A 17,864-nucleotide genomic window follows, 5' to 3' on the forward strand; every position below is an offset into this window, starting at 1 on the left:
TGGTTACATGGTAGAACTTCTAATTTTAAGCCCATTTAAATTTAGGTCAGAGAATTTCACCCGTGTGTAATTCGAACACTCAGTACATCCATTTCAACCTGGTGTCTGGTTTATGCGTAACTTGCTGATGCCATGTCACACCTCATGCAGTTCTGCTTGTCATCTGTGGGAACGCTGCTGCCTTTTTGTCCTGGGTATACACCACCAAGACGAAACCTGTACTAGCTGTAGTAGCCATGTGATAAGGAGACAGCAGGGCAAGATAATTGCATAGCAGTGGGGATGCTTTCAAGAAAATGTTTGGTGTCTATGAAGCTGTAAATATATAGAGAAAAGGGGCGAACGAGTTTAGGCAGGAGCTCCCTCGTGATTTGGGCTGATGTCACTACAGAAAAAAAATTTTATCTCTTTTGAGATATCATTTTTATTGCCCTAAAGAGTCCAGTTCTGGTCCTAGCTATGCTTGTGAGACTGGTTTCACCCTGCTGAAACCAGTGAACAAAACCCAAGCTGACAGTGATGGAGGTAACAAAATCTGGCCCTTTGCTGACCTGAGGGGTGGATGAGTTGAACCCTTACTCTGTCGCGGAGGGTGAAGGGCTTTTCTTCTTCACCTCCCGAAGGGTAACGTGAACCAGCGGCTGAGTAGCTGCACTGTAGCCCTGTGGGGCCGCATCAGTCCTTCCGTTCCTTTCCTTCCCTGTCCCAGGCAGTGCCGTTTGGTCAGGGTTGCAAGGCGACGGGGCGATGCTGCTGGTAATGACGTATGGCGACTATATGGGTCAGCCAGCGCTAAGCAAGGCTGGGGTGCATCCTACAGATAGGCCTGTCACAGGACTTGCTCTGGCAAGTGTAAACCAGGGAAATGTTGACGTTTATGCTTAATTTTAAGCATGCGATCAATACTAATTTCACTGAGTTGATTTGTGCTTAACTTCAAACATATGTTAGATATTCCCCTGCAGGCTCGCTCTCTTTTAAAACCAAACCATAAATTGTTAAATCAATGAATCTGTTTACTTTGGTTGAGCTGGGCTTACATGTATGGACTGGATATTTGAGTAAAGGGGGCAGGATAATAATAAAGAGCAGTCACGTTTGACATACCTTAATATATGCAATCTTTTTAGTTTATGAATCCGACAAACTTATAGCCTGCTGTGGTGCGTTTGAAGGTACATGGATGTATGGACTATGCGGGCAATCAGCACTTGCTCTTGTCTTGGTTTGCTTACAAATATAATATCATTTACCTTCCCGAGATATTCCTATCAACCGGATGTTTATTGCAATGAAGGAGTTTCTTGTGACATGGGGAAATATAAGTGTTTTGTTTCCTTCCTGTAATCAATACCAATCAAAGAGGGATTTATATTCTCTGTTGGAGACAGGAACTGGTATTCCTGGTTTTATCATAATTTGCCGTCAAGCTTAAGGATCTTAAACTATAAATTCAAAGATCCACACTAGTTTCCCGAGCAGATGTGCCTCTGCACAGCTGTGCCTGCATCTGGGGAAAATATGGACAGTTTCCTTATGAAGGTTTATTGTAAACCTGGAAGTATTTGTTGGATTTGTGTTCACTTTAACATAACAAGGTTCATATGGGTGCCGAGCAATGAGGTAGTTGCACCTGTATGGTTTATGACATCTGAAATTTGGGAAGGATAGTAAAATCCAAAGCTTTCATGTCATAAGTTATTTGGCTTTTAGGTCTCTTCTTTCCACCCTCCCCCCCCGCCTGTCCCTCCCGTTAGTGAATTTTAACTTTTGTGTTCTTGTCAGATGCAAACAGTACAGAAACAGGGAAAATGAAACAGGAGAGATTTTTAAAAGGTAGGCACTGTTGAGGAAAGTTTGCATGAGTTAAAGGCAACTGGTTGCAAGGAAATTAAATTGTTTTCAACAGGTTCTATCTGTGTGCAGCCCCAGAGCAGGGACCGCAGGGTTGGCCCAGGGGTGACAGGGCTGGGGCTCTGCTGCAGGCGGCAGACCTGGTGCTGGGGACCCACAGCGCTTCTCAAACGAGAGATGAACACACCACCCTTGGGATTTTTCTGGAGCACTAGGACCTCTCCATAGCAACTTTCTTGAATCCAGTGCTGTTTCTTAGATATTTGGACTTAAATATTGAGAAGCCAATTGGGAGTGGGAGAAGCCCCCCACAGCGGTGGAATTTATACTAAAGCTGAGTGTCCCATACATTTTACAACCACTTTTGATATACTGATTTTCCACTATTTTAATTAGTTTTTCTAAAATACAATCTCTTAAAAAAATAATTTAAGAAAAATTTCCCATTAAATTAACCCTTCATGTGACTAATTATGCAGCTGAACCTTCTGTTGGAAGAGAAGTTGGCTAGTTGTTGCAGCATGGTGTTGGCCTGCAATATTTACTTTTTGAAAACTGGGCTTTGCATGCAAGTTTCTTCTTTTGAGTACTCTGAAGCTACAGACCAGCAGATCTCATATCCTCCAGGCCTTATCTTGTGGTTTATCTTTCTGATGCTGCTTCCTCTTCTTCACATGTCTAGCCCCTAGAGTTTGTGCACAAGACTCTGCACCAGTTTTGCACTCCAAAGTATGGGAGGGGAAGAGTCTGGTTAATCAGAACCTCTGGCTAGGTGGGCCACATGGAAGAGGGCATTTACTTTGTTGGCCTGGAGGAAGAGGGGAGAAGCCATGCATGCCATGTAACCTTCACACCATCTGACTTCGGAGACCTGCCGGAGTCACATGGAGAAACACAGGCTCCCAGTTTAAGTGTTTCGAGTCACCCTTGAGAGGAAACTACAGCTTGCTGTTAACCATAGAGAAGCTCGGGCTGCTATTTTAGGGATGTAAATTGAATGCCAGTGTGACTATCCCCTAGACGTTAAGTCTCTGAGAACGCCAAGGAAATCCTGCGTAGCAAGGCCAAAGCTGGAGTTTGGATGCACCTACTGTCTTGCAGGTCCAGCCGGTCCCTGAGGCTGGAGAGGAGGGGCAGGCATGATTGATTTCCAGCTCTTTGTCACCACATTGAGGGACAGCTGCTTATTTGTACCCAGCTGCTCCAGTCAGGGCTCTGGAAGAGACTGTCCATTGGGAAAGACAGTGACTGTGCCTGTGTAAAAAGCTTATGGATGTGATTGGGATAGAGGTGGCAATCCAAAGGCAAACCTAGTTATGTCCGTGTTCACCCCACGGCAGTGCGCCCTGCCCAGGGGGGTAAAAATCTCCATTTTTACATGCTTATGGGCAAGTACTGCTATGAAGGACATGGATTTATTTGAATTCTGCTTGGGATGGGAGAGATGAACTAGATGATTCCTTGAAGATGTCTGCCAGCATTATTTTCAATAATCCTTCTAGGAGCTCCTACCCATAAAGGAAAGTAAAATTTTTGGGTTGTTGGCATTGCTCACTGTCCTGTTGTCCAGGGGAAACAGGGCATGTGGTAGCACTCGAGGAACACTGGGTGCTGGCAAAGGTGTCTTTCACCTACAGCCTGCAGGAAAATGTGGTGATCAGAACGTCTCTGCCTCAGGGGGAGAGATATTTTAATTTCTTCAGCAAAGATTCTCATGTCTTTGAACTGTTTAAGGCAGTGATGAGAAGGAAAAACCTTTTCAGTAGCAAAGGCTGAGTCTGGATGAGCTTCACCCCGTGGTAAAGCAGAGTCTATGGTACTTAAAAAGCCATAAAATAATTATTTTGAAGGCACTCCGTGGTTCTGTTTTTTTGTCCTACTGCTTTGCATGAAGCCAGATTTTTTTTTTTTTTTCCAAGATGGAAATGATATTCCATCAGTGGTATTCCAGGGAGTTCTCTAAGCAGAACTCTTGTCCTTCCCGCAAGGGAAGCGGAAGGGAAAGGAAAAGCTTTTAGGGAAGATGGGGAGTTGATTTATGCAAATGATTGCCCAGCTATACTCTGGGTAGCTGATCTGTACTCGTTTCATTGGAAGCTGTTGCCTTTACATGTGTGGCAGCCCATGGATATAAATGAGACAAACCCATTTCACATCATAATCTTCCCACATTCTGAAGTCCTCTGGGGTGTTTGGAGATGATCAGTGTGAGAGAGATGTGTGATCTGCTGCTGCATTCACCTCGTATAATCGAGAGAGGTGACACAGGGCATCGATTTCAGATGTGCCTCTGCTATGGACTGTAGAGAGGCTGAGGTATGCTATTTTGTTAAAAATCTGTTTATGAGAGCTTGTCTGAGTCTTGGGGTCAAAGAGTAAATATACACTTTTTTACTACTTTTTGGTTTTCTTATTATTTCTATTTTTTTCCCCCAAGAACCTGTGTGTTTTGGACTTACCTCGCTGTAAACAGTCCTTGAGGAAGCTGGTGTTTTACATAGCTATTCAGCACAGTAATTTGTAGTCATATTCTGAGAGGGTTGTGCCTAACTGTCATTTTAAGGTGTTTTTTTAATTGCCATCTTAGGAAATCCTTCCCCCAACGTATTCATTCTCTAACTTGTCTTTACAAAAGGCTCAAATACTTCTGAATGAAAACCAGCGCATAAGCAGTCACTCATTTGCATCTCTCGCTTTGTTTCTCTCACTTCCACCACATTATTAACCCAGTTCTTCATCAACAAACCTGCTTTTTTCCACTGCTTGTGTCAGATAACTGAATCCATTCAGCACAACCCGAGGCTGCAGTGTTCGAAAGCAGCTGAGGATGCTGGTCACTCGCACCCCAGTTTTCCAAGGCGCCTTGCCCAGAGCGCATCCTGCATCGGTGGTCCCTGGCTCAGGGTGGGGAAAAACTCGCTCCTCAGCCAGGAGGTTTGCACTTTCCTGCAGCTGGAGGTTTCAGCCCCACACCGAGTGGTCTGAGCCCGTGTCTGGGGGCGAGTGTTGTTCGGGACCCTTGCAGAGAGCAGTCCCTGTGGCTGGTGGGGCTGCTGCCTCCTGCCTTTAGGAAATGGCTCAGTTTGGGCACTTTCCTGGGCTGTGGGAGCCAGCAGGACCCTCCTTGGCCAGTGGGGCTGAGCCCACGCTCGCACAGGCTCCCACCCACCGTGCAGCAATGGGCGGCAGCTGTCTCTGCCTCTGCCAGAGCCGTGGTCCCCTGCAGACAGGAGGGCAACATCCCTGTGACCTGCCTCGGCTGCTGCTGAGTTCTGGGGTCCTTGTTTCATCAGGTGTGGTGGGTTAATCTGTGTAACAGGGCTGGGAGAGAGGAGGGAGTATTTCCTTCCAGTCAGAGCATCAGGGATGACTCCTTCCTTGTATCCTCCCTGCAGCAAGAAGGCAAGATACCACAAGTGCACTCAGACTTCAGTCCCTGCCTGCTGCCGCTATCCTAAAATCACACGGGAGTTGTATTTATTTAGCAAAAGCCCTGCCAATGCAGGTGTCTTGGACATCGGTGAGGCCTTCAGTCTCTTCTGTTCTTGGCACACACGACATCAAAAGCTGTTGACATTCCCTCTAACAGAGTTCAGGAGCAGTAACCTCCAGCGTGGCAGTAATGGGCAAACTGGGCACAAGTCGGCTTTCCGCTGGCAGCAGTGAATGGGAAAAGGATATTCTCCCATGGGCTTCATTTCAGAAACAAAAGGGAGGAGGTAATTCTGCTATGAGCTAACATCCTACTGCCATAATTACATCTCCTTTACTGGCTTGATTGTAATGGTAAAAATTAAATACATTACCCCACTGTTTAACTGGGTACGACATCCAAATGTAGACCAGGTCTACCAAGCCCCAATGCTCAAGGGGAGGGCATGGGGCACATCCAACCCATCGCACAACTGTGTGTACGAGTCTCCCCCTCGCTTCGTTTAAAGCAGGAAAGATGTATGGAGAGAGGCTCCTGTGCAGCACAGCTGACCCAACTTTCCCCTAGGTTTTAACTTCTAAAACTGTGGTGACTTCTACTGCCTATTTTTTTTTTTTTTTTAATTAAAAAGAAGCTGGAATGGTAGCATTGTTAATGGAGCATACAGGAGCTGCTTTACAATAACAAACGTATGTTCCACTTTCCTTTTATATTTGAATTTTGCTGTATGTGTTTTCTTGTGGTTTCTGAGTCAAGGGAGACATTGTTTTCTAGCCTATGCTTCCCGTGGGGCCCTGACTTTTAGCTGTATGTAACTTCCAACATTCAATTAATTCCTTTGTGTATTAGTGAAACCAGAACCTTTGATGGAAACTCAAAACCAAATCACAGCTTGGTGCCGTGATTCACGCGCTGACAAGTAGGGCTGGGCTGGAGATGTGCTCCTGCTGAAACCCAAGCCTGCCTGCCCAGGAAAGTTTGCTGTTGAGGGCAATGCCAGAGGAGCAGAGTTTGTCCTTTTCTGCCCATCTTTCCAACTCCCCCTTCTTCAGCAAAGGGGAAGTCCGACATCTGGGACGAACCCCTGCATGTTTGCACTTCTGTGGGCAGGCAGTGCTGGATGTGCGCAGCAGAGCTGGCTTGCACCGTGCAACGTCTTTGTAGCATTCTCATGGACTTAACTTCCCTTTTCTAGCAAGTGGGAGCGTCGCGCAGGCTCTCGGCAGCTTTTGGCTCTTGCAGGGGTTTCTGCTGCCAGCTCAAGAACGGCATATGACAGATTGGCTGTGCGTTTCATGCCTCATTTACCTGCGGGACTACCGGGCTTGTTTGCACAACTGTGGCGATTGTAGGCGCCTCTTGAGCTTTGCGCTGTTGGGTCATGGACATATTTACTGCCATTACGTGTGCTGTTGCAGGGCTAGATGTGCAATGCTGAAAACGCAGATTTTAGGTACATCTGGGAAATTCTTTTCAAAACTAGTATCCCATCAAATGTAAGGGTAGGGCAGTACCCCTCCCACTATACTGCTAACATGCTGATAGCACAGCTGCACCTTGAGATCTATCTATCTGAAAGCTCAGTGAAGCCACTAAGGAAAGGAAATAGCCAGTTAAATCAGAAGTAGTGTAGGAAGACATGGGTGAGCCTGAAATCTGCTTTTGTTTAGATGCGAGACTGGATTGAAAAACAGGGAATATAAAATATGATATCTAATAAACCAAGATTAGAGGAAGAGCTGACCCCTGTATGTTTTCTCTAATTAATGCAAGAAGAGAACTGCTGGATAACAGTGAGGATAATTAGCTACTGGGATAATTTAACCGAAGATGAGTTGCATTCCCTGTTTCCTAAAGTCTTTAAACTGGGTCTGCATCCCTCTGTGTGAAAGGGATGCTGTCACATAGAAGTTATGGCTGAGCGAGTGCAGCTCGCCCCTAAGAGAAGGACAGGCAGGATCGCTCCATGGCACGGTTAGGGTGCAGGGCAGATGATCAGAACTGTGTACCTGAGGGAGCCGTGGGATTTTTGCATGTGCCAACCTGCTTTGAGTTAAAAGTGAAGGAAAAGCTCTCACTGAAAATTTTTGAGCCCAATTCAGAATACATTGCTTTTGATGGAAAGTAGTTTTGGCAGGGGTGAGGGGAAGGAGAGTATACCAGCTGGTTTGAGGGTGATGCCTGTGCTGTGCAGAAGGCTGGGGTTATTCCTCGGATTAGAAATACACCTGGATTAGGCAGGTGCAGGGTTTAGGTTACCCTTTCGTGCATGCTCTCACTCCAGGACTGTGTATGGGGGAGTCAGTGTGCAGTAAACAAAAGTTCAGATTCTTGGCTGGTTGCCGTGAATGTGGACACTTCCAGCGCAGCAGTAATGCCGACATAACTCATCCTGTTCATGGCACACTTGAGTATGCGCAGAATTTCATGCGGAGTGGATAGTGTCCTGTAAACTCACATCTGAGCTCTGTTCATGGGCTTTACTGTCCAGCTATAAGCCTTCAGTTCCTCCCTTCCTCTCTCAAGACCAATGTCTATTGAACTGGAAGCGCCTTGCGCCAAGCGAGGACTCGCACCTGCGTCTCCTGCATCCAAGGGGAGCATCATGCTCGCCAGGCTGATGGCTGTTTGGGGGGAAAGGGACTGGACTCCTGCCTGCTGCTGCTCGGTGAAAATTTTCTAGGGTCTCTATTTCATTCTGAAACAACTGTTGAAACCCTGATGCTTCCAGCAGACCTGAGTTATTCTCTCTCTGAGCATGCCTTGTGTTGTGGGTTTCAGCTTGAGAAAGAAATTGGGGAGGAGAGAGGTTCCTGGGGCTTGCTTCTTTTTCTTCTTTTTTTTTTTTTTTCTCTTTCTTTTTTTTTTTTTCTTTTTCCCAAAAAATGCTTTTCAGCCAAGATCCTTTCCAAAATCTTGCTGACATTCAGTCAAAGAGCCAGTGCCTGAGCAAAGGCCATGGTATGCTTCCTGGACCCTAAACCCGCCTCACAGGAGGCACAGCACTAAGCCCTGGCAGAGGGCTTAGCTCTGGGGATTTGGTTCAGTGCAGTCAAATCAATCAGCTCAGGCTGGAGTGAGTAACTCCAAGATGCTTTTGCTGCTACTGCTGTCCCAGCTTGCCCCTTGTCTGCGTGGTTGCTCTCAAGCTTTGTGCCACATCTCGGCTGCACAGCGTGATGCACCTGAAGCATTGCTGCCTCACCTGCCCGCTGGGAGGGGTGAAGTGACTGTGGCAGAGGAAGCTGCGAGGTTTGGGGATAAGAAAGCAGCTCTGCTTGCCACCCTCCGTTCTGCTCCAGCTGGGCTGAGGCTGGATTCCACAGTGCTTCCAACGGCTGGCAAGGGATTGGCTCTGGTAACTGGTGGCAAAGCCCCATGTCAAGAAACTCCCCCAGTGCAATGCTGTCAAAATCAGCAAATCTGCACCCTCTGATCTACTTGTGGCAGAGTTTTGTCATGCTGGGGGAACTTTAAGTCTCTCATCATGAGTGTGCATGGAAGCTCTCTTAATTTCACAGCTGCTTTTCTTAGTAGGAGACAATTCATTTTTTCACCCAGCTGTGAAAACCCGATCTCTAAATCCCCATATCTGTGCATGTGTGGTAGTCAGATGCATAGTGCCTCTTCTTTTAAACTTTCGGCTGAGATAGTCAAAGCATCTTGAAAACAGGATCAGCTCTTCATAGGCGCGGGGAAACTGAGGCACAGAGAGGAAGCAACTTGCTTACGTTGCAGTGTAAGGTTAGTGTCAGGACAGCCAGGAACAAAACCCCCAACTGCTTTCTCCCAAGAGCTGCTGCCTGCATCCCAGACCTGTATGTTAACCCTGTGTGAAAGCAGAAATCCCAGTTAGACACTGGGAGTCTGGTTGTCGTTTACTGTAAGGAGCAGCAGAGCAAATGAGATTCAGTCCTTGGAATTTTGACAGAATTGTCACCAAAATAAGAAACACTTTAAACTGGGTAGAATAAAACCTCATCATTTAACAGAATCAGATGTTCAAAGGATTATCTTTGGAGGCCTTTTTAGACTGCTCTGGTAAGGAGCAAAAAGAACCAGGGCAGAGATTTCCTTCTGGTTTGCGTTCTTTTGCTATGTCCCAAGTACATTAAATTGAACAAAAACATGTGACAGGATTCAACTTTGTTGCTCAGTGTCAGCTCTAACTGAAGCAGGCAGGCAAGCTGCTACATGAGCCGGTGTCTGGCTGAGGTCTTTGTCTTTATTATTGACAGCTATTGATATGCAACTCTCCCAGAGACAGCACAGTAAAATTTTCCATCTTGGTAGGAGTATTGTTGAGTAAAGACCTCCCCCAAAACCCCTTGAAATTGTTGCAGTCAAAAGGTATCAATGATGACAATTAATGATCAAAACCCAAGACACAAAGCTGCTTGCGCCAGGAAGGGAGCTGAACAGGCGTGACAGAAACACTGTGCCAAGCTGGGGCTATTCTGACAAGCACATCTTCCTCTTGTCCGCTGCCGAGTGTCTGGGAGCGCCTGCTGGCATGTGAAACAGCCTCGGGAATGATGAAGAGTCCGAGCAGGGGAATAGTTTGTGGTGTCAAAAGCTTTGAGACACGGCTTCAAGTCTGCAGCCTCTTGCAGTTTGCAGAGGAAGGTGGGCGTTGGGTGAGCTGGGGCTCCTTCCTAGGGCAGCTGGTGCCGTGACCACGTGCCGCTCCTGGTGAACCTTTCAGTGCTTTCTTATCTCCTTGTGTACAGCAGGAAAAGGGAAGCAGTAGGAGGAAGTGATTTCTCACGCGGCTTTGTATTTGCTTCTAATTAAACGTTGCTAGTCGAGCTGTGTTTTCCCACTTTTCATTACCGGCTGGGGACGGTCTATCTGAATCACCCCAGTGCTGTTTTCAAAGCTGACCACACACATGCACATCCTGGTCGGAGGGAAGCTGGAGTGACTTCCATGGGGAGATAGCAAGTAATATGCAGCAGTTAATGGACTAAGCCTCATGTTACAGTGAGCTGAAACAAGCAAAAGAGCTGATTACTTTCAAGCAAATAAAATCACCAAGACTAGTGAATTCATTCTGCAATTTTATACTTTCCTTCTGGCAGTAGCTTGCGTTGTCTAGACAGGAAGATGTGTGCAATCAGCTTTAAAGATGCAGCTTTATACATCCCATGGGAGAAAGACCTGAATTCCTGACAAGCAAAGCTCTGTTGGGATGAATGGGAAACAAATTACTCCCTTCTACTCTAAGGCAATTGGTGTCTGTATTGCGCAGGTTCTTGCTGCAGCTCTTCAAAGGTGCCCATAAGATTTGCAGATGCTCCTGCTTTTGTCTTGTAAAGCCCATCGCTGTCTGCCTGCAGACTTTCAGATGTGCAATACCCAAACCAGAAATCCCCAAGAAAATTTAGCTCTGAAACCTGTCCATTAAAAAGGCAAAGGCAGAAGCTTGCGATACTAGTGAAAACCAAGGTGCTGTGGCCAGCAAGCAGTCCTGCCGCACGTTTGTGCCATTTGCAGAAGGAGGTTGGCAACCCCTGCAGCAAGGCAGCGCGCAGGGGGAGGGGGACCTTGGGTTTCTCACTGCGCTTTGGCTGCTTGTCCCTTATGAGACCCAGCAAATCCCTGCACTGATCTGCGCCGGCTTCCCCATTTAAGAATAAAAAAGTTGTCTTTCTTACCTCCTGTGACGTCTCTTTCCTCTTGCTAATAATGCCATTCTATATAAAATATAACAATATTTAAACTCAAGTAAATATGTCTAAGATTCAGAGATTTAAATTCTGGAGGTTTCACTAAATTCCCCCTGCATATACGTATGGTGTATCTAGAGCTGACCACCTACAGAATCTTTAAGGAGCTACCTTCCTTTCTGAGTCTGTTGTCAGTTTATCACTTGTTTACCGGACAGCGTAAGTAAGCAGTGTTGCAGGCTTCGCTTGTGCAAAGAGATTTGCTGTTCATGCAGCACAGCGAAGGTGAACCTGTGGTCTTAAATCCCCACAGCCAGCGGCAATGCCAACTGTGCTGATGCAGGGTTCGGTTCATCTGAACACTGGGGTAGGCACTGCTTTAGATGTGAGTTTTAAACTCTGGCCTTAAGTGCTTGTGTGTTTGGAGCTGGACTCTCCGTTTGTAAGAATACCTGAGTTTTAAAATAGTGCAGGAAAAAACCCCGTGTTGTTTAATGTGGCTAATGCATGGTCTTGATGGCTGCAGTTGCTGGTACCATCACAGGAATTGTGTTCAGGTGGGTGACTGGGCGGCCAATGCACAGAAGCTAAAGGTACATCTGCTCATTTTTTTTGCATGCAGAATTACATATGTGCCTTCCTGAAAATGGCACTTAAATACCCCCCTCTTCCAAACTTGACTGGTATTGATCCATGGATGGAGTGCAGAATGAATGAATTTTATTTGTGCAGAGGTGAGCCAATGATTTTAATCATGCCACACATTTCCATTTTGTTTAGAAACCCAATCGTAGCAGCAAACCAAACAAGAAAAGTCTCCTTGTTTTCTGAATGATGTTATTTGTTTATCTGCCAAAGTGCTTTGCATTTCTTCAGGTCACAGACCAGCCCATGTCTGGCTATGTTAATATTATAAGAGTTATGCAAAAGCAAAGTTTTAGAAAAATCTTTCAGCTGAAAGAAATAGGATCTTAAAATCCCAAAATAGAGTATGGAAAGGTACACATCATGTCTGGCTTCTCTTTCCCCTTGTGGCAAATGTGACTCAAAGGAGTTGGTTTTTTTCCAGCTCGATCTGTATACAGTTTGGGGGAGTTTTATTGTGAGTAGGTCACCTTATAATACACAAAAATATTTCCTCCCCGAGTTCTGTATTCATAAATCTTTCTTGATTCTCACTCTCTTGAAACCGAAATCCAGATGATTTCGTTTTCTTCGTGGAAAGAGGAGTGAAAAAGAGTAAAGGAACACCTTGGCACAGGGCTGGTCCTCTGTTCTCATCGCTGCTGAAACTGCCATTGCGGGGTTTGTACCCACCCAGCCTGGGGCAGCTGCAGGGTGAGCCGCTGCCCCCCTTCCCTGAGATGAGCAGAAGAGTAGACCTGAAAAACTGAGACTTCAGAGTGGCTTGATTGTTGCTAAAGGAGGAAAAAATGCATTTCAAAGTTGTTATTATTTAAAAAATGTTTTACATCTTCACTTCTCTGTAGGGTTCTTTAAGGGTTATTTCTACTCCTTTGCTCTGCCAAAGGAAAGATCAGCATTGTGGTTAAATACTAAAGCAGCCACCTAGCATAGTGGAGGTGAGTGTTTATTGAGAGTAACAGTCACTCATAGTTCAGTTTTAAGGAGAGACACGTATCTGAAACATAGCTTTAATGTGTGCTTTCATTCTAGCTCACAATGAATTTTTCTATATAAAAATGCAGCACAAAATATTAACTTGTTTCTATCCCTGCAAAGTAGGGTTAGCATCGCTGTTCTTGTTACAGGTAAACAGAGAGGTTATATGACATGACCAAAGCTATGTAGTAAGTTTTTGGCAGAGCTGATTGTAAAATGCTGATGTTAAAGCTCCTGGAGCATTTCTTTGGGCTGTCATCTTAATTTTTTGTTCCTAAGTCATTCTGATGTGTTCTTAGCAAGCAAAAGGTTGAGGGAAATTCTTGTGGTAAATGACCACCTATATTATCCATTAAAACATAATCAGTTAACTCAAGAAAAGGACACACACCTTCAGATGGGGATACTTGACTCTTTTACATGTATTTTTCTCTTTGTATTTGTGTTTCATAACGCTATTTTGATTTTACAGTGATGTCATCCTAAAGCATTGCCATAATGCCATAAATTACCAAATAATTATGTTACTTTCTTCCCCTGATCAGACAATTAATTTAAAATCTGGTCCTGTGGAGGACCAGAAGGCTTTTTACTGTGATTTGTACCTCCTTGTCCAGCAGATGATACAAACATTGCCATACGAGCACACAATCAATTTCTCTCTTGAAGTGCGTATACATTTATACAGACACACAGCCACAGACATACATATTATTAGAAGACCATGAATAGTTTTGCCTTGGGAACTCATTCTGTACATGAGCAAACACCACTTAAAATTAGTTTTAAAGGTGGCCAGTATTAAAAACTGTGTATGTAGCTGGTTCTGTTGTAGCTGCTACTGACTGTGCTCACTGGGGGCAAATTTTCTTTTGTAATTTATTATCTGTTTTCCTCCGTTCCAGTCTCCCACCTGTAACTCTGGGATTTTGTTCTGCCAAGACACAGAGGGTAGAGCAAAAGCTGCTTTGTTGTCACTGTAGTAACTGTTCCAGTCCAAAGGATCCTCTTGTCATCTTAGCTGGATCCACGAAGAATTACTCAAATTACTCTGTCAGACATGACAATAAACATGCTCAGTATTTAAAAACTACTCTTCTTCTCTCTCTCCCCTTGTAAAGACAAGATGGCTTTTCATTGAAGGCCAGGAAATCTTGGAGTTTGAAAGTACCATACCTAGGATGGGTTTCAGTATGGCTCCCAGAGGACCTGGGCTTAATGGTCCTCCATGGATAAACGGGGGGCGATTCCTACATTCATGCCTGTTCCTGGCAGATCTGTCATTTTGACCTCTGTTGCCTTTAATCTTCTATACACTCTATACATTTCGAAAACTCCCCTTGGCTGCCATCGTATTTATCACATTCTTGGCAACACGGCTTCTCCAATACCAACCCCTGTGCTTGGAGTCCAGCTCCGCTCCTCCTCCACCTCGCTCCCAGAGCCAACTGGCATGTTTGCACAGAGCCTCGTACCCTGTTTTTCCTCCTCACAATCTCCCAGAGCGCTTGTGCGAGTGAGTTATCGTAGGTGTCTGAGCTGCAGCTGGGCTGGATTCTGTAATTCTTTCTTGCACAACCCATACTTATAGCCTGTTGACTTCAATGGAGCTATTCATGTGAGTGGAGGCTGCAAATTCGGGCCCTTGGGTTGTAAGGTCTCTGGGGCATAGACCCTGTCTTTGTGTGCCTCGCAAATATGTGCTAGATGAGTAATGATAGCTCAGAAGAGTGAGTGTCGCTTTACATTTGCCATACTGAAGGAAGGTTGCCAGGATTGCATTGATGCTGCATGTGGTCCCCTTCCAGGGGGGAATTAATCCTTCTACGCAGAGATACCTCCTGCTGACTGGTGAAAAGAAAAAAGAAAAAACCCACCAGTTTGGCCACGAATACTATTAACTTAATCTTCCTTTTCTCTGATCTTCCAGTACTATTTGCTTTGTATGGCTTCATCAAGGTTTTGAATTGGACAGAGTAATTGAAAACAAATTTAGCATGTCTCAGACCATAAAGTTCCCTTTCAGCTGGATCATTGGCAATGCGGTAGATAAATGTCTGGTTTTCATTTTTGGTTATGTGAGAAATTTAGGATGGTTTATTTGTAATTTTGCATGTTAATAAAGAAGGAGAAATTTCCTTGTCGCCTGGCCTATGGAGGCATTCTGGCTTTCTTGCTTCTCTTGCAGCAAATGCTGTTTATAAACGTTATTTAGTACAGAAGAGTGTGTTTATGTCCCTGAACCCTAAAGGCCCCAGTCTCTACGTGTAACTAAGACCTCCTTGTACCGTACAGACAGACCAAACCCCACATCTACCTGTACGGATAGTATTTTAATGCAGTGCAAGAGGAATGGCTGAAAGTGAACCAACAGCTGAGGGAAGGATGAGTTTTAAAGAGCAGCGACTCAATGCTGGTTGAAATCACATAAGTGATTTCAAGAGGCCAAGAACGTATTTCTGTTTACAACTATTCAAGAATTCTGCAGACAGGGAGATTTGTCAGGTGAAGATGTAGATACTAAAAGGGAACATTCCCCCTGGGGGAGGAGGCTGATGGGCAGAAAATGCAATGTTGTGAGTATCTAAGAAGTTGATGCTGGTGTTTGGCGCTGGATTTGGGAAGTTTGGAAATAGGTTTTGATAACTGGGTAGAAAATGAGAGATGAGAGGGCAAAGAGAAGAGCAGAGCTTTGACGATAAAGGCAGGCACCTTATGTCTGGTATGAGGGAGACGGGGAAGCTGGAGAGATGTGAAGCTCAGGGTGATGTCAGCAAAGTGAGAGGTTGGAAGGACAGTCCTTCCAGCTGGATTTGAAATGGATGTGAGCTGGGGCAAGACTGCGTGTGCCAAGGCCAGAGAGGGGGATGTGGCAGGGATCGTTAATTTCTGAAATGTTTATACATCATTTAACATTTCAGTTCTCAAAATTGCAGACACATTTGCTAGATACTTCCTGTTTAGGGGGGGAAATACTTTTTAACTGCAGTTGAAGTAGGAATCACAAGCTGAGCTGAGGCAAAGTCATTCTACTGAATGTTAGGCTGGAGAGAAACGAGGGTTTCCAAGTTGGATGTCACGTAGGGACTGATTTAAAGCCCCTCTGTCAATGGGCATCTTCCATTAGCGTTGCTAAGGTCTGCAGAAGGTGCATATGGGAGTACTACGTATATACCAAATGCAAGTAAGAGACTTTCTTCTGTCCTTGCTGTGTTTGCTGCTGCTCAAGGCTGCTGGTGTGACGAGTCAATGCAGCTTACCAGCTTTATCCACCGCACAGAGAAAAATCTTTTGAACCTCATTTAGGAAACAGTCACTGCAAATTAAACAAGTGTACTCAGAAATTTATCTTTTGAGGGGTTTTATCAATCTGTTTTGACAACCAACAATTTCTGGTAATGGAGAGCTTGTCTGGAATTTTTTCTTCTTAATATATTCTTTTTTCTTCTTGATATATTTAGTATTACCATCATTAATTAAATCCTTTCCATTGTCTTCTTTCCCTATGTATCACGGACTCCAGCAAATACTCTTAAGAGGATGTCTGTCTCTGAGAGCGAGAAAGAGTCTGTACTACATATACCTTTATGAATATCTATATCTCCATATCTGTATATCTACTTGGTTTCCTGACATGAAGGCATTTCAAGCTCTGTGTTCGATAACAGATTTTTAATGTCTTGCCAGCTTCACGGTTACATGGAGAACAAACCCTTGGGTCTTCAGATCTTCATTGGGACAGCAGACGAACGGATACTTAAACCTCATGCTTTCTATCAAGTCCATCGCATTACAGGAAAAACTGTCACCACCACCAGCTATGAAAAAATCATTGGCAACACCAAAGTTTTAGAGATTCCATTGGAACCCAAAAACAACATGAAAGCAACGTAAGCATATTTCTTTTTATTAGCAAAATTGAGCAGGATTAAATTGGCATATGAAGTTCCTTCTTTTTTGGAAAGGAGTCACTTAAATGAATAATGATGCCTGCTCTGGAGGGACTCCCCTTTCCAAAGCATCAGGAAGATATATGAGTGTAAGACCTGTTTTACAAAAGCATGAGCAGCAGTTGCAAGCACCTGGGTTAAATGCTTAAAGAGTTACCATTTATCAGGTGACCATGCAGGCATTTTTGCTCTTTACCCCAATTGCGGTGACTATATTGTAATCATCGTTCATCTTCGAAGTCAGAATGGGTTTGTAGGGCACTAAGCAAAACAAGACTCATATCTCAAGTCCTTATGCTGCAGGGACACAGTGAGAAGCAAGGAGCAGTAGACAATGGAGGAAAGGTGTACGATTCATTTTATAGCATTTACTGGAATAGAAAACATCTCTTCTGAGCTCAGCCAAGTGCTCTGGCCATGGAATTGCGCTCTCTTGTTGTAATAGGTTAACAGAAAAGCAAGCACAGGCACATCTTTTCTATATTACCTCTTCCAGTTTTATGGAGGCAGAGGGATGAAGTGGGCACCAGTCTGAAGCTTCAGGCTTGAATGTGTGCCAGGCAGCATGAGAGTGATTGCTCTGCAGAGGGAAGAGCTGTATCTCCATCCTTCAGAGGATACTGACAAAATTGGCAGAGCAGCTATGTTTTTAAGCCCCTCTATTTCATCGCAAATTCTACATTCTTTCTTTATATCTTTTTTCAGAAAATGTACCTCATTCCTTACAAGTAACGCTGGAGTAATAAACCCCTGCACACAGGCAATGGCAAGAAACAGTGTGGGTGTAGGAAGGAAACAGTTTGGGGTCTCCCAAAATGTGATTTTAATTCATATCAAAAGAAGAAAAATGAGTGTCTTTAAAACTGGTATCAAAATGGATTGGCAGTGCCTGTTTAATAACGGTGCTCACTGCACCCTCCAAGGACTATTGCTGAGCTGAAGATCTCGGATTCTATAAATATTAATTGGCACATTCTCTTAATGTAGACAGGCGTGTTTGCTAGGTCACGCTGGACTCTTAGGAAGTTAACCTGCACTTGCACCAGTATTCAGTTGCAATGCTGGTTTGAGCAATCTTAAACATTTCGTTGCTGCTCAGCCCCATTCTGCTCCCTACATGCTCCCTTTGTGCAGGAGAACCATTTTCTGCTCTTCCAGGCTATTGCCTTGGCTGGGACCAACATCCCAGGGCTTTGGAGGATGACATGGTGACCTGGGCCAGGGCTGGAGAGCCCAGTTCTAGCAGTAGCACCTAGTTTGTCCAAAAGTAGGAGAGAACGGTTTGGTTCCTGCTTCAGAGATGAATTCAATGCTTGCATTACAAACCGTGGGGAA

At 44.8% G+C, this 17,864-nt stretch overlaps 1 protein-coding gene across 1 annotated transcript in view; it reads left to right on the forward strand.

The window, feature by feature from the left end:
* NFATC2 (nuclear factor of activated T cells 2) overlaps positions 1-17,864 on the forward strand; it is a 93,160-nt gene that overhangs the window by 11,790 nt on the left and 63,506 nt on the right. Inside the window, exon 4 of the mRNA XM_037403013.1 lies at positions 16,267-16,469. Coding sequence (XP_037258910.1) covers positions 16,267-16,469 — 203 coding nt within the window. The remainder of the gene's footprint in view (positions 1-16,266; positions 16,470-17,864) is intronic.

Source organism: Falco rusticolus, chromosome 10 (genome assembly GCF_015220075.1).
Source record: "Falco rusticolus isolate bFalRus1 chromosome 10, bFalRus1.pri, whole genome shotgun sequence".
Taxonomy (NCBI): Eukaryota; Metazoa; Chordata; class Aves; order Falconiformes; family Falconidae; genus Falco; species Falco rusticolus.